The following is a 17,896-nucleotide window of genomic DNA, read 5'->3' on the forward strand; positions in this document are numbered from 1 at the left end:
ATGCTAGCAAGATTCATCATTTAGATTAATGGAAAAAGAGTAAAACGAAAATATTGAATATTTGGACTGAGAAGATATAACTATAGATACAGGGTAAAGAGTGAGAAGCATACTACCTGCAACCAACCCTACAGCAACAGATATGGAAACCTGGGGTGATTTCTTAGCAAAACAAAAATTATTAAAATTGGTTTTAGAAGTAGAACATGTGAATAGACCAGTTGTTATCAGTTATCATAAAAAAGTTTGAAAAGATGTTTAAAAACTTACTGTACAAGAAAGGCACTCAGGCTACACCTAAGTTTTATCTGATCTTTAAAGGACCAAGTAATTCTAAACTATCTCAGTCATAAGAAAAGATTAAAAACCCCATGTTCATTTTTAATAATAAAACCCAATTAAAAATCTCACAAGACAGAAAAAAATATATAAGCCAATTTTCAATGAGGCACAGAGATGTAAAAAGTATAAATAAAATAGTAGATTTTAGTAATGTATCCAAAGAATAACAAAACAGTGTCTATCCTAATAAAACAAGGAGAATTCAGAATCAGGAAATCAATACAGTTAATAAAGAAGATACCTGATGAGCTTATTTCTAGAATAGAAAGTAGAAGGAAACTTATTAAATATAATATTACTAGTTTAATAAGAAATCAGCAGTGTATTTCATTTCAATGCAAATTACTAAATTTCAGTTTTTAAAATCAGGAATTAGGGATTCTTACTATGGCTATGGAGGGGTGGGAAGTGTTGTCCTGAGTTTGTCTCTTCAGAGTGGTGACTCCTCCACGTCTGTCCTAAAAGCAGTTCATAAAATCCTTAAGGGTCTTCTATATGTAAAAGTGACTTATTTCTTTAAGTTACAATTCAGTTTTTAAGTTGTAAATTTATAAATCTTATTTGAGAAGACTTTAAATTCATAAATCTTGTCTCATTTGTAAGTCAAATAATTGTTACAAAAGTAACATTGTCTTTGCTTTTGCCATTGATTAATGTTGTGATAACCGTATATTTAAACAGATTGACATCTCCTGAATAACCAGTCTTATTTATAAATTTCAATAATTTAATTATCTTAAACTTTTAAAGTAAACTTAAAATATATTCTTCAAAAACACTTTGAACTAGACCTTCAAATCTAAAAAGCAAAATCTTTCTAAGCATTTTAGCAACACTTGAATGTAAAAAATCAAGATGAGGATGTAGAATATGAGTTGTATTAAATATTCAAACACTTAACAAAATTATGTTCTCTTAAAATTTCTAATTAATATCAAATACTTAATACTATAACCACAACTTAAACATAGCAGAATTTCAGTGCTGTTACACAGCATGAATAACACACATGCAGATTATCACATGTAAACAATCAACTGTAAAGTGTGTTGTTAAATATAATTCAAAAGAGTTAATAGATGGATTTGTTTTGCTTCATGTATTCATTTATTTCTGCATCTTCTCAGGTTACATAGTCACTGACTTCCCTAAGGGGAGAATATTTACTATTTTGGCTGAGTTTCTGTTTTCAGGTAGATTATTTTTAACCATGATTTGGTTACACGTTATCTGATACAAAGCTTAAGACTCAGGTCAGAACCTTTTGGGGTATTTATGCCCAAGCCACAGGTTAACATGTTGAGCACTTCAAATACTGAAGCAAATTTCCAAACTGAAGTCTTTTCTTTTACCGAGTATGTAAGCCTGTATCACATATATATAATTTTTATACTGGAACTTTTCATGCAGTGCTGGTGGAAATGCTAAATGGTACAACCGCTTTGGAAAATAGTTCGGTCACTTCTTAAAAACCTCTTCTTAGCAAAGGGTCCAACAATTCACTCCTAGGCATTTACCCAAGAGAAGTAAAATTTATGTCCACACAAAGACTTGTACATGAATGTTTGTATCAACATTACTAATAATAGCCAAAAGCTAGCAATAACCCGGATGTCTATCAACAGGTGATAAACAAGCAGTGGTATATCTGTATAATGGCTTACTACTCAGCAATAAAAAGGAATGTTCAAACTACTGACACGTGCAGCAATATGGATGAATGTCAAAAAACATTATACACAGGTGTGAAGGAAGCTAGACATGAGTCCAGTACTATCTGATTCAGTTTTATGAATTTTTGGAAAAGGCAGACTGATTTCCAGTGTCAGAAAGATAACAGAATTTAAAGAACTTTTTAAAGGTTTATTTATTTTTTATTATAACTAACTTTATAACTTAACCTGTGATTTGAGTTGATGAAAATATGCACTCCTTTCAAGATTGCAGCTAAACTCTTTTCTACCTGATTAGATTCTACAACCTGCTTGTAGATTTTTTTTTTTTTTTTTTAACCTGGGCAGTCAACTATAATTCTATACTCATTTTATGCTAAGTATTATGACAAGATAAACAGTTTCTTATTCAAAATACAAATGTTTCAAAAAGTTATTTTTTAGGATTAAATGATTATTCATCTGATGCTTATTAATTATAGTCTTTGAGATTATTAACATTAAATGTGTTATATCTGAGACTCCAAACTGTATTTTGTTTTTCTTTATTTGCTAGAATGCTCCTGTAGATGTTGGCTTCATGGTTTCTAAGCTGCTGTTGACCATACAGTTATGTCCAAAAACAGAATTTCAGTCCAATGAAAAATTTGGTGAAGACTTAAGTGATAACACATGGGAATACATATTTGCCATTGATCTTCTCTGCTGTCATCAGAAATGGATTTGGACACATGATAACATCATAAGGTTAGCTGTTTTGCTAACTAAAAATAAAGATGGGTTATTTGAATTGTAAGGTAATCTCTTGAATGCTGAGTTGTTTGTTTGAATCATTTTTGTTGTATAGCCCCTGAAACATTTACAAATAACAAAGTTTCTATTGGGATAAGAGTTAATAAAACTACCTTAAAATACCTTTATCACTATCACAATCCCTTGCTCTGTTTTTCCGTAGTATCTCTCACTGTTTTTCATTCTATTCTGTGAGAAGTGACTCTCAGGAAGGCCGGCTTCTTTTGCTTCACTGGCAAATCCCCAGTGTGTAGAACAGTACCCATGCAAGGGAGACCCTCAGCAAATGTGTTGAATGAAATGTAATGATCATTATCTTCATATGCTAAGACTGTGGGAGAAAACAAAGGATCAGAAATATTTGAAATTACAGGGCCGGCCCCGTGGCTCCCTCGGGAGAGTGCAGCGCTGGTAGCGCTGAGGCCACGGGTTCGAGACTGCGGGTTCGGATCCTATATGGGGATGGCCGGTGCACTCACTGGCTGAGAGTGGTACAGATAACACTGTACCGAGGGTTGCGATCCCCTTACTGGTCAAAAAAAAGGAAATATTTGAAATTACAGGTTAGCAGCTCTTCTCAACTGGGAGAGAATTAAGCCTGATACTCTCAGGTATCCATTGTATGTAATGAATTAACTTTTTTCGGTTCATCTGTAATTGTGGTACTAGTAGCTATATACAATCTCTGGGAGAATAGAGAAAATTACCACTCAGTTTTTCTGTAGGTCTTAATTTTCTTGTGGAATCCTGACTGAGAAAGGTTGGTGTAAGGGAGAGTATGACATTAAAAAGGATTCACCAGGGTGAATAATCCATATCCTTGAGATACTTGAAGAATATATTCTATGGAAACTACCTTGTGCAAGGATCCATCTGTGTACGAGGATGTTCTGTCTCTCTACCCTTTAACACTAGGGAAAGATCAGGCATCTGAATATCAGACAGTAGAGAATTGAATCACAGTACATCTGTATAATGACATTTAGCCACAGGCATACCTCGGAGATGCTGTGGTTCGCATAAAAACAATAGTGAGTTACACAAATTTTTTTGTTTCCCCGTACATATAAAAGTTATGTTTACACTGTACTATTGAGTGTGCCATAGCATTATATCAAGAAATGTACATAGCTTAATTAAAAAATATTGCTAAAAACTGCCAACTATCATCTGAGCCTTCAGCAAGTCCTGATCTTCTTGCTGGTGGAGGGTCTTGCCACGATGCTGATGGCTGCTGAGTCATCAAGGTGCTGGCTGCTGAAGGCTGGGGTGGCGGTGGCGATTTCTTAAAATAAGATAATGATGAAGCTTGCTGCATCAATTGACTGTTCCTTTCACGAAAGATTTCTCTGTAGCATGTGATGCTCTTTGATAGCATTTTATCCATTGTTGAACTTCTTTCAAAATTGGAGTTGATCCTCTCAAACCCTGCTGCTGCTTTATCAACTAAGTTTGTCATATTCTAAATAGTTAATTGTTGTTTTAACTCTACCAAAGCCTTAAACCTTTCAAAGTCACCCTTGAAGGTTGATATCAACTTCTTCCAAACTCCTGTTAATTTTGATATTCTGACCTCCTCCAGTAAATCATGAATGTCCTTAATAGCATCTAGAATGGTGAATCCTTTGCAGAAGATTTTCAAGATACTTTGCCCAGAACCCAGAGGAATCACTATCAATGGCAGCTATAGCTTTATGAAATTTATTTCTTAAATAATAAGACTTGGAAGTCAAAATTAGCCCTTGATCCATGGGCTGCAGAATGGATGCTGTGTTATCAGGCATGAAAATGTTAATCTCCATGTACATCTCCATCAGAGCACTTGGGTGACCAGGTCAACTGTCAGCAGTAATATTTTGAAAGGAGTCTTTTTTCCTGAGCAGTAGGTCTCAACAATGAGTAAGTAAACCATGCCGTAAACAGATGTGCTGTCATCCAGGCTTTGATATTCCATTTACAGAGCACAGGCAAGGTAGATTTAATTCTTAAGGGCCCTAGGATTTTTGGAATGGTAAATGAGCACTGGCTTCAAGTTAAAGTCAGCCACTACATTAGCCCCTAACAAGAGAGTCAGCCTGTCCTTTGAAGCTTTGAAGCCAGGCACTGACTTCTCTTTCACTATGAAAGTCCTAGATGGCATCTTCTTCCAATAAAAGGCCGTTTTGTCTACACTGAAAATCTGTTGTTTGGTGTCACCACCTTCATCCATGATCTCAGCTGGCTCTTCTGGGTGACCTGCTGCAGCCTCTACGTCAGCACCTGCTGCCTCACTCTGCACTCTGATGTCATGGAGATGGCTTCCTTTCTTAAACCTCATGAACCAGCCTCTGCTGGCTTCAGATTTGTTTTCTGCAGCTTCCCCACCTCTCTCAGCCTTCACAGAACTGAAAGGAGGGCCTACCTCTGGGTTAGGCTTCGGCTTAAGGGAACACTGTGACTGGATTGGGCTTTCATCTAGACCACCAAGACATTCTCCCTATCAGCAGTAAGGCTGGTTCATTTTCTTATTTTAATTTCTTTCAAAAACTTTTCCTTTGTATTCACAACTTGGCTAACTGTTTGGCTCAAGAAGCCGAGCTTTCATCTGATATCAGCTTTTGACATTCCTTCTTCATTAAGGTGAATCATGTCTAGCTTTTCATTTCAAGTGAGAGATGTGAGACTCTTCCTTTCACTTGAACACTTAGATGCCACTGTAGGCTTATTAATTGGCCTAATTTCAATATTGTTCTGTCTCAGGGAATAGGGAGGCTTGAGGAGAAGGGAGAGAAACGGTGGAATAGCCAGTTGGTGGAGCCTTCACAACACACAACATTTATTGATTAAGTTGTCTGTCTTACATGGGTATGGTTCTTGGTGCCCCAAAACAATTACAATAGTAACATCAAAGGTCACTGATTACAGATCACCATAACAGATATAATAATAATGAAAAGGTTTGAAATATTGTGAGAACTACCAAAATGTGACAGAGACATGGAGTGAGCACATGCTGTTTTGGAAAAAAGGCACTGATAGATTTGCTTGATACAGGGTTGCCTCAAACCTTCAGTTTGTAAAAACTGCAATATCTGCAAAGCACAGTGAAATGCAATAAAACAAGGTGTGCCTGTGTAGTATAATACATAGCTGTAAGTGGATTTTACAGATTGACTTGAAGAAGTATCTCACAGTCTGTTCCTAAATAAGAAAGTGACAGATCAGTCTGCACAGTGCCAGTCTTTGGTGATGTGTGCGGGCCTCCCACAGGCCTCGTCTCACTGATGGAAGAACTCCTGGGAGCCTGAGAGGCAGTTATAGATGAGGAGACCAGAGCTAGTTCCTGTTGGAGGTGCTTTGTCCATGACCTCCCCACGCATGGGGAGGACAGTGTTGAGCATCAGCATTTCTGCCTGAGCGCTTCAGACCTGCTTCCGTCCTTTGCACGTGGTGGATCTCAGCATGTGGTTTACATAAATAGAAGAAAAGCCAAGTTAAAATAGTAATAGTTATCTGAGACTGGATTATTTGTGGTGCTTTTAATTTTTGTTTTTCTTTTTTTTTATTCTGCATTTAACTTTTCTAGTTAAATACTAAAAATGCCATGTAAGAATTAAATACATTTTTGAAAGAAGAGAAAGCAAAGAGGAATTGGTACTGTTTTTAGTCAGTGGAAAGTTTCTTTTATCTTTATAAAGTATGCTTTGTTTATCGAAATTATAGTTTTCTTCTGGTTTAGCTCTTTTTATACACGTAGCTTTATTTATCTGTGATCCTCCCAGATAACTTCTGGAACTCAGGGGCTGCTTTAGTACCTGAGGGTCAAAGTAAAAATCCAGACTCAACCATTTCCTAGTACTGTGACTTTGGGGATGCTGTTCAGCTTCTCTGTCCAAAGCCTAGTAAAAAGAGTTCAAACAAAATAAAGATGAAAGCATGGGTATTTGTAGCCTTTTTCTTAGCCAGGTTGGGCACAGATATCCTGAACAGTTGGAGAAGGTGTGAGCTTTCAAATGTCTGTCTTCATTTTAACTTAAAAAAAAAAAAAAAAAAAAAAAAGTGTCAGCTCCTCGGCAGTTACCCTTTTTCACTAATTGTCTGCAGACCACTTATATGGTTTTTATTATTTGAGCCATGATGAGCATGCATTCTTTCATGTTGTTGTTTTATAGTAAGGAGCTGTGGCCTGTGATGGATAAGTGGATAAAATACAGAAAAGGACATGCAAACATCGCATATACTCCTGATATTATCATAGCATCAATACTGAGGCTGATTGGTGAGTTGTCTTTTTCATTAATTTTTTTCCTGTTGATGTTATCTTGGTGGGAGAATAAAATGTATAATGTATGTTGACTTTGGAACTTCACCATAATGACTGATTTTACAACCATCAGCATAGATATTTTAGTGCTTAGTTTGTCCTGCTTATTCTTTCCTTATAAATTAATGTTTTAATCTGTCTTTGCCAGATTAAGATTTTTCACATTACTACATTTTTTTTTTTTGTAATTGAACTCTTGCTTCTCAGGTGCACACACTTAAACATGCACACCAGGATACATAAATTGTACTATAGTCTCATTTGGTTTCTAAAATAAGGATATCTTCACACCCCTCACCCCAATTTTTTTATACTTGTCCAATAAGAAATCTTTTTTTTTAACTTTTATTTTATTTTTCCTCTTTGCCTCATCTCTGAAAAACTGCCTTATCTCTGAAAAGGCTCTACAAAATTATCAGTGATGAGGTCTAATTATTAGAAGGCTCTCCTAATTTTGAACTGACTTCTCTATCTGTAACCGGTCCTCATTGCACCGAGGGAACACAAAACAAGGTTTATCTTTTTAAGTATCTCTGGATTTTAGTTTTTTAAAATGTAAAGATAACAGCACTTGAAATAGTTATTTATTTAAATCTCATAAGTAGATTACAGTAAGAAACATAATATCCCTTCTAATTTTGTTACTGTATCAAGCAAATAGCCATTCCTCCTCTGTGTGTACTTTACATGCAAGTGTAGTGACATTATGCTAAGTAAATATGTAAACTATGTATTATATATATATACACAAAATGGTTCAGGACAAAAACCTGGTTACATGGTAGATACCTAATTTTACTGGAAATAACCTAAAGTACACTTGGAGTTAAGTTACCAAACGAGAGTGTGAGAACCAAATGATCATATAGCAATTTAGAAGAGACACATAGAAAGATAACAGAGGCCCAGAAGTGGAAATGAAACTGTGCTCAGTGGGGCACAGTCTCAAAGCTGTTTTGCTGAATTTCTCCCATCAAGATATTCTCAGGAGCAATTTCTGGAAACAGTAAGAAACACAGAAGGGCCGATGATAGCATTTCCAGCAGTCAGGTGATGTCTGTATGTCTGGAGATTCTGATTTCAATAGCAGCTGCTCTTATGAATTCAGGAGAAAATGTTCATACTTTGGAGTAACTCATTCTAAACTGTGAAATCTTTTTGAGAATTTAAAAAATAGGAGAGGTGTTGTAAGTCTATAAATATTTATATGTTGACCTAGAGGAAGTATCAGGAATTTTCAAAAGAATGTGATCATTTTTAGAGTCGTGCTTTAAAACGTGATTTTTCCTGTTTTTGTTGCAGTAGTTATGTTTCTGTGTTTATTTATTGTGATAAGAGGCGATGAGTGAAGGTCATGTTGCTGGAGGCTGATGTCCTTACAGCACGGCGGGAGCAGCCTCTATGCACTTACAGAGGGGTCTCTGTACATATGCTTCCTCTTAGTGACTTGCCCAGTGCCTCTTCCAGTGGGCTTTTATCACCGGGTGTTACCAAATTTGCCTGTGCTTCCAAATGGCCTGAGAAGCTTTTTTAAAAAATACAGATTGTCAGGCTTCATCCTCCGAGGTTCATATAATCTTAGTTTAGAGTTGTGTCTGTAAAACCCTGCAGGCATGCTGATGATAAAGCAGGTCTGCAAACAGTAACCATTGCCATAAATAAGACAGTATATGTAGCTGTGCGTCACTTAAAACGAAGTGGTTGTTAGGTGATTTCGTCAATAGGTGAACGACATAGAGTGTACTGACACAAACCTAGATGGGATAGCCTACTACATACCTACCCTGTGTGGTATAGCCTGTTGCTCCTACGTGATTAGTGCATTGCACTATGACGTGATGACAGGTACAGCATTACTAAGCGATGGGAATTGTTTGGTAATCTCATGGGACCACCTTCGCATATGCCATTTGTTATTGACTGAAACATTGTTATGTGGTGCATGACTGTTTTCACTTTGGTTTACATGTCACGAAACTCTTCAAACAAAACTATACGAGATTATATAAGTACTTTCCAATATGTAGCTTAAAAAATAACCCAAATGTGAATTAAGAAGAATATGTTAATAGTTTATCTAAAAATAAGAATGTATAATTAGGGAGAAAGCTTGACTTGTAATTTTTCTCAAATTGAGGTTAGTTCATTCTTGAAATCTTCAAAATTCTGGCTGTTGAAAGATAAAATAATTTTTGACATTTAATATATTATTTAGAGTGATGTATGTATATTTACACAATTGAAAGATATATAATACAATTATATATTACGTTATAGAGAGTAAGGTATAATTAACAATAATATATAATTGACAATACCATGTAATAGAATGATAATATATAAATATATAAGTGTAGTGTAAAGGGACAGGTCATTAGAAAGCATAATGTTGAACATAGGAGCACAGTCAGGAAGAGTAAATCCTCCTTAGGTCTGCTTTGGAGCTAGCGTCATGAGAAAGACAGGTGTCCAGAGGGCTCCTGGTCCACCAGTGCTGGAGAGCGGGGGCACAGCTGTGCTCGCTTATCCTTCTGATGCTGTGATGTCACCTGCTGAGTCCCGACATAGCACAGCAGTTGCTGGGTGATAAGGGTGATAATGTGGGTGGGAAGGCTGAGAGGCAACGGGAGAGAGCAAGTGAGACCTGGTGTGGTTCTGAGAAGTGGCCTTAGGTCGGGTGTACATGTGCCCCACACACATACCCGGATTGGGAGTTTTAATTTTTTTAAGAAGAAATTGTGCTACTGTACTATCCTGCCATTTCTGAAGCTGCTCTTGCTAAAGAATTTGAATAATTAAGTTGGTAGGCCATGGTTTAATAATAATAACTGAAATCACATACTAGTCATTTATGGAATCATCTTTATTCTTAATTCCAAATCTGCAAATTCCTAATTAATGATATTTTTACTTCATGTGAAATAAAGCAAAATTTCTGTCAAAGTGATTTAGTGGTATCTATCGTTGGATTGAGGTATGAACATTGCTGTTTAGCATATGGTCACATATGATTATTAAATGTGGTTTACTCTAACCTGTCTTAACAATAATGTATTAAAGATTGGTCTGTTTTATGGAATGCTTGAATTGCTCTAGATTATAGAAACATGGAGGTGCAATGGAAACTTATCTCAGCACCCTCATTCCTTGGCACATTTGAGGCCTAGAAAGGTTAAGTCTGAGGTCACTCAGTGGGAAGATAGCAGAGCTAGGACAGAAATTTGCCTACCACTGGATTCAGCAGAGAATAAATATATAATTTCATGTTTCTGCCCTTAAAGAGCTTACTAAGTCCTGACTAATATGGCCCACCTAGTCTTAACTAGAACCTAGAAGCTGGGAAAACACTGCCTCACAGGTCAGGTTTCTGCAGGTCAGACTGAAGAAGCCATTTGTTTATTTCTGTCCACTCCCTTGCCAAGTTTTTCAACAATTTTCTTTGGAACTGTCTCAACTCACCTTTTTCTTAGCATCTTGAGTGACAGTCCTGGTGTCTTTATCATTGGTCTTCTGTTCCGCCCTGTAGACATACCTTCCCAGCGGGCCATCAGCTCTGCACCTGCCACCCTGACAGTGCTGTGGAGTGCGTTGTCTTTGATACTGAGATTAGCTCCACGTGTCCTGATGTGGCTGAATGGCCCTGAGCTCCCACATCCTGTGGGGGACTTTTCTTCTCATCCGTTTATCCAATTTGTCCATCTTTGTCAAGTCATCATATATTTGAATCTTTTTCCCCAAGCCATTTATCTCAGACTCATGATTTACTCTTATTTTACCCAAAAGCTTTATTAACTTAAATAACTTATAAAACCCAATTTTGTTAAGCACTTTTAGTAGAAAGAAAGGGAGCCATTATAACTTTGTCATAGACAAGGGTACTCCTAAAAGATTGTGGAAAAGTAGAATTAAAAGATAATACAAAATTTTCCATGAACTTTTTGAAGACCCCTTGTATTATCTGAGAACACATGGACATCACATGGCCAAAGGATCATGTGGCTGCATTAGGCACAGGTCACTCTGCTATTAGTTACGCGTTTAATGCACCTGGTATATTGTGTCAGAGAACAGATCTGGTGGCATGCAGTTAGCAGTCTAATTGCGAGGAGATATTTAAAAGTGATCAGTAACCTGAAATTTCTCATCTCTGAATTAAATTGTTTTTCATCCTCATCAAAAGGCTGCCTAGCAATTATCCAGATAGTTACAATGTCATCCTAAATTAGGAATTATCCTGATATTCTTTGATCAGTAATTATTTACTGAACATCTGCTATAGTAGTCTAGTAGTCCCCCTTCTCCATGGGGAATATGTTCCAAGAGCCCCAGTGATACCTGAAATCTCAGATAGTATTGACTTTTATCATGCGAATCAGAAATGTTTCTGTTCATGTCTTCCACCCACAAATTTAATGCCTTTTTAATCTTAACTAAGCACTAATCATGCACTGTGGATGTAACTTTTGCAGTATGAGGTGCGACAGCAAAACTTGCATAAATTTTTTTTTTCTTCACAATTTCATGGATAGAAGATTCCTTCTTACTATAGATCTTAGTAACCTCAGCATATAGTTATTTTTTTCTATCCTTAAAAAGTCTAGAACTTTCACCTTTTCTCTTAAAGGAAGCACTTTATGGCTTCTCTTTGGCATATATGAATTGCCAGCATCACTTCTCTTGTGCTTTGGGGACATTATTAAGTAAAATAAGGGTGACCTGAACACAAGTGCTGCAATACAAAGACAGTCCATCTGAGAACTGAGGGGGTTACTAAGTGACTAAGGGGCAGGTAGTATAGACAGCATGAATCCACTGGGCAAAGGGATGGTTTACACCCCGGGCGACATGGAGCAGGGCGACATGAGATTTCATCACGCTGCTCAGAATGCAGTTAAAACTTATGAAGTGTTTATTTCTGGAATATTTCGTATATTTTTGGAGTGCATCTGACTGCTTGTAACCGAAACCTTAGATAGCAAAACTGCAGATAAGAGGGGGACTACTGTATATCACAACATTCAGAGTGCATGTACGTAGCACTAAACTAGTTCTTTGGGGGATACAAAGTAATAGAAGTTACTTAAGTGCTCTCTGCCTCAGTTTCTACATTCAAAATAGAGATGAGGTTCATGTACTAGATTTACATATAGAACTGTGGGATGCTTGTAGTGCGTATAGAGGGATAACATGAACACAGAACAATGAGCTTACAATATAACACTGTTACATAAGAGAAGAGTCAGAAGAAGATGAGGGCAGTTAATGTATCCATCACCTCATGCGTTCATCATTTCTTTGTGACAAAAACATTCACAAGTCTGTTATGTAATATACAAAACTTGGCTGTTAACCCTACTGTACAATAGAACAGAACTTATTCCTCTTAACTGTAATTGAAAACATCAGATTTACCGCATAAATATGTACAATTGCAATGTGTCAATTTAACAAATTTTAAAAAATAAAGCCATAACCCCCCCCCCCCTCTCAAAAAAAGAAGGTGAGGGCCTTGCTTTGATCAAGGGAACATGATTGCACTTTGGAATAAAGTCACATCTGGGGGGAGCCGTTGGAATAAAGAAAGGATCCAGATGCATGATGTCATTGTGTTTGCTTTAGCCTTTAGTGGAATCTGGTAGCCCTATGATGTAGATCAGTGGTTCTAAAACCTTTTGGTCTCAGGACCCCTATATATTGAATCATTATTGAGAACTCCCAAAAGAACTTATTCCAGGTTATATCTATTAATATTTTATTATATTAGAAATTAAAACTGAGAAAATGTTTAATATTTAGTTATCCATTTAAAATTAACAGTGATAAACCCATTAACATAGATGGCATTTTTAATGAAAAATAAGTATTTCCAAAGCAAACAAAAAATGGGAATGGCATGGCCTTGTTACAAATCTCTTTACTGTCTGGTTTGATAGAAGGCAGCTGGTTTCTTATTATCTGCCCTGTACTCAGTCTCTTGCAATATGTTGTTTCATTGAATATGCTAGGGTACTTCAAAAAGTTCATGGAAAGAATCGATCCAGTTTTATACAGATAGGTAGTTGATAAAGGGAAGAATATTTTAGTAGCGTTTTCAAATAACTGTAAATATTTTTCTTTGATACTACAGTAAAACTTAACAAGTGGTAATTTCTTAAAGGTTAGTTGCAGTATGAAACCTTAATAGTGAGCCTTTCATACTCTGTTACCCTAAAAATCCATCTTGCATGTTGAAGGGATCCTTTTGCTCATTTATGGTCTTGTGACCTGCCTTGTTCACTTGGAAAATAATTGATTCACACAGATTTTACAAATGTCAATACCAAAAAAAAACATACTTAATATCACCAAGCTTATCATGGAAAGCTGTCAAGCTCAGTATGGCTGATGGAAGTTGTTTCGAAACTCTGTTTGCTTAAAAGCTCAAATTTTATCACTAACCTCAATGATAAATTTTCTTGACGTTACAGGCTCACTTTTCATTTTTGAGAAAATGTCTGCTGTGATTCAAATAGCCATAGCTTGTCAGCCATCCTTTCAGTCAGAAGTGGTGTACTGTGGGAATGGCGCCCGGTCCCTCACAGCTCACACAGTAGCACGTGCGCTTTCCTCCATGACAGTCAGTGTACTTGGCTGCGCAGAGGGGCCTTCGGGTACACTTCCTATGCTGTCTACAGAGTGTAACAGGGCTGTGTGCTTGGGTCCAGATTTAACGAGAACTGTGATTGCTTCATCAAGGACACTCTTAAGTGAGATTGGCTTTGTGGCTACATGCACCTGGCAATGCAGAATGCCTCCCATGCAGTGAGCTGCTGCTGCCTGGGATCATGGTCCAGGTCCAGCAGTCTGCTGCAGCTTTCATGACCTCAGCCACATCTTAGCCCTGGGAAGACAGCACATCACTCTTTAGCGCTGTTACAAGGGAGTTCTGACTTTGAGGACTCCAGGGTATCTGCAGACCACACTTGAGAAATGCTGCTCATGTTATAACAGCAGTTGTCAAAGCATTAAACCAAAAATGGTATTTTAATGGAACCACAGTCTTATATTTATCTGGTGACCTAGTAGAAGTTAGCCATTTCACGTTTTCCCTGCTGAAATCATTCTTTCTTCTAAATTTTGCTGTGTTGTAACTTACTTGGAAAGCGGCACACTGCATATCATCTGTATGTGTGACTGAAACAGTAGATGACGAGGCAGTTTGACCACCTTCTGTAAGACAAGTGGTGCTTTATTAAGTCTTGATGCTTTACTGTTTAACCTATTTAACTTAATGATATATTAAAGAAAATATAAATTTTAAATTCTTATGAAACATTAATCAACATTTAAACAAAGACGGTTTACATTTTATTTTGTTTCTGTTTCTACTAGGTCGTTTAGGCCAATTGGGTTTGAAGGAAGGATTTCCATCTGCTGTGAAAAATATTAGTTCGGTTATTGGTATGTTTATACAACATGCTCAGGATGAAGGTAAAACTCTTGTTTATTAACATTACTTTTAAATCACTTGCATTTCTCGAGTCCTTGCTGTGCACTGTGCCCTGTGCTTCTCTTGTTGCCTTGTAGATGAGGGAACATGAGCAAAACATTCTCGGCATTAATGTTTGAATGTGTCTGTGGGTTTTGTGGTGGTGTATTTGCTTAAATGATGCTAGTTTTCCCTGTTGGGCAGTGCTTCTCTAAGGAAGAGGAACTCTCTTCTCTCCCTGGTGCTAATTTTCTGTCTTAAGAAATTGTCTGTGCCATGTGATATCCCACAAGTGACTTAATCTCAGCTATCCGTGAGGCCTCCTGGGTGGAGCTGGATCACAATGAGCAAGTGAGATCACAAGTGGAGAGCAGTGGGGCACTGTGAGGTGAATCTTCGGCCTCAGGATAGAATTTGGAAAGCTGGAAACCTTGTGAGCAAGTCTTCGTGGTGGGAATTTCTACTATCATTTACATATTGCATAGCATGTAATTTTATCTTATTCTTTTGTGGGAAAAGTTTAACCTGAAGTTAAGTGATGAGTCTGGTTTCTATTTTGAATATTGTGCAGTCAAGGAATAACGTAGTTCAACAACTGCCCATCAGAAATGCACAAAGTGATATCTTAAATACTGTGTGAAACCCAAGATAATCTTAACATGTAGACTCTTTGTTGTCTTCAGCTTTCAGTGGGTGACTTGATAGGTTGAGCTTAATGAGAATAATTTGAAGTACTTTCTCTGAAGTCTGTCCTTTGCCTTTAGGATATAGCCGGGAGGTGATGCACGTTTCTCCTGTGTGAAAATGTGCTCTTTTGCAGTCTGGACTCTATATTGACATAGAAGATAGCAGCCAGAATAGTGGCTAATGGGTCGTCTTGCCAGTGGATGCAGACTTGTCTTGTTGCTGGGGTCGTCTTGCCAATAGAGGCAGACTTGTCTTGTTGCTGGAGTGGGCATAACTGTGAGGAAGGAGGAGGAGCTGATGTGGGGCTGCGTAGTTCAGACCTGGGCTCAGCACTGCCCACGGCTAGGCAGATGGTGTCAATCTTATCTTATACCTGAGGAAAGTGAAGCCCGGAGAGAAGAGTTTGCTTCAGGTAGGGCCAGGAAGCGCTGTCACTCTCCGTTCATCCAGGCCTGTTGGACTTCAGAACCCCAGCTCTTTAAACAGTGCCACATGTTCTTACTCATTAATTTTTTTTAATCCTTGAGATTCTCTTACTGTTAAACATGTTTCTTTTCTTAAGTCATAGCCTTACTATGTGCCTTGCTCTCTGCTGCTCTCTGTGCTTGTAGATTAGGGGGCCGGGGGGTGCGCAGAATTTTAGAAGTGGCAGTTCTGCCTACATTTTCACCATTGACATTTCAGTGTGTGAGTTTGTGTGCCATGTGTTTATTTTAAATAGTACCAGGTGCTCTGTTGGGCAGTGCGTCAGTAACAGAAAACTGAGATATACAGTGAATAAAAAGTTCTAACTAAATAATTCCTAAATTATTTAAATAAATTAAATTTTAGTTACATAACTCCTAAACTTGTGGTAAAAGAAAACTGTAATAATATACTATAATTTATAACAGCTATAATCTAGAATCATATACTAGTATTTGAGAGTGTGGTACAAGGATGGTTTTCATTTTATCTCATTTCATTATGTTTTCCATTTCCAAAGTCCATTTATAAATACTTTTGATGGGTATTTAATAGTTATGTATTTGACAAATGTTTTGGGATCCATGTTTTATTAAAATTTAAATACTGGAATGTGATCCTTGTAGAACTGCTTTGGAAAGCTCAGTGTCATTCATGGTTGACTGGGAGCTGTGAGGCCCTGTCTATTCTACCACACCAGCCAGCCTCAGGACACAGGCCAACACCAGGAAACTCCAGACAACCGCTGTTAGGCTTTTGTATTTCATTTCTGTTGCTGGCAGAAAGTATTCTTTATTTGAATAGTATTTCAGTAGATAACATTACATTTTGAATATCAAATATTTTCTTATATTATGACTGATTTGAAAATTCTTTTCAGATATACCATGGGGTATACAGTTGGCAGCTGTGTACGCTCTTTGTGACTTGAGTCCCAGCAATCCAATGGAAATATCCAAGATCCTGGAAGCATGGCGGAGAGAGGCCTCCAACAGCATCCCATCTGCAGTCGCCAGCTGCCTGGACGAAGTCGGTGCCCTGAGTGCGGAGGGGCCTGGCTGACACAGGACGACTGCTGTGGCTGGAGAAGTGCCTTGACACACTCTGAATAAAGAGAGATTAATCAGCTTTCAGAAGACAGTCCAAGGTTTAAAAGAGAAAGACATGGAGCAGATGAAATGACAAGAGTCTCTCCTCATTGTCTGGCAAGGAGACAGGAGAAACAAGCAGTTGCATAGTTGTTTTTCCCTAATCACGTACATTTCACTTAAGGCTGTTGTGATTATGTGACGTATGGATTGTATTATTGTGTCTTGGTCAAACAACAAAAACTTGAACTTAGCCCTTTTTTTGCTGCAGAAAGTGTCCTTTTAGTGGCTTTTTAATGTTAAGTGGTATTTTATAATGAACTTAACAATATAAAGATGTAATTTGATTCCTGAGCTATTTTTGGACTTGGTGTTCAAATGAGTGACTAAATTGGCTAAAAGAAGAACTAGAACAGTCTTCCGCTGTCGTAGCGAGAAATGGGCTACGAAAGTTTTTCTCAAGATGTAGTACGTAATTGATCAGAGCAAAACACAGAGAGCCCTTAGCGGAAACTCACTATAATTCATTGTCTTCATATCTCTAAAATTCCTCAAAGATATTTAACTATATGTCAGGAAGAGAGAGCTGAAGAGTTGTCTGTCAGCAGATGGCGGGGGGGGGGGGGGCGATTTGGGGACGCCGCGGCAGAGCTGTGTGCGGTGTGCATATGGACAGTGCTATGATGTGTCTCACATTTGATGATGTTCCACTTCGGAATTTTAGTATTTGTATATAGAAAATGGGTTTAATAACTCACTGTGGTCTGATTTGTCTTATATTCATCATTTCTTAAAACTCTTGTATGTGTTTTTATAATAAAAAATAAAAGTAAGCCATGTACATTATTGTTCTGACTAGCAAAGAGTGACACTTGGCGTCCCTTCTGCTCTGCCAAAGGGGAGGAACATACACTGCTCTAACCAAAGAGGGAAGAGAGTGGTTATTTGTGGGGAGACTCACCTTTTTGGTGGCAGAAACATACTGCATTGCCTGTATTTAACCAGTTTGGAGTATTCACTGAGATGCTCCTTGCTGATTCTGGATACCAGGTAAATTAAGTACCAGTAAGTTCTCACT

General features: G+C 37.5%; 1 protein-coding gene across 1 annotated transcript in view; it reads left to right on the top strand.

Moving 5' to 3' along the window:
* Window positions 1-17,429, top strand: part of ICE1 (interactor of little elongation complex ELL subunit 1) — a 65,409-nt gene extending 47,980 nt beyond the window's left edge. The window contains exons 16-19 of the mRNA XM_063086276.1: window positions 2,572-2,762; window positions 6,959-7,065; window positions 14,482-14,580; window positions 16,611-17,429. Coding sequence (XP_062942346.1) covers window positions 2,572-2,762; window positions 6,959-7,065; window positions 14,482-14,580; window positions 16,611-16,792 — 579 coding nt within the window. The 3' untranslated portion in view covers window positions 16,793-17,429. The remainder of the gene's footprint in view (window positions 1-2,571; window positions 2,763-6,958; window positions 7,066-14,481; window positions 14,581-16,610) is intronic.
* Window positions 17,430-17,896: the final 467 nt, after the last annotated feature.

This window comes from Cynocephalus volans, chromosome 2, assembly GCF_027409185.1.
Source record: "Cynocephalus volans isolate mCynVol1 chromosome 2, mCynVol1.pri, whole genome shotgun sequence".
In the NCBI taxonomy this organism is placed as follows: Eukaryota; Metazoa; Chordata; class Mammalia; order Dermoptera; family Cynocephalidae; genus Cynocephalus; species Cynocephalus volans.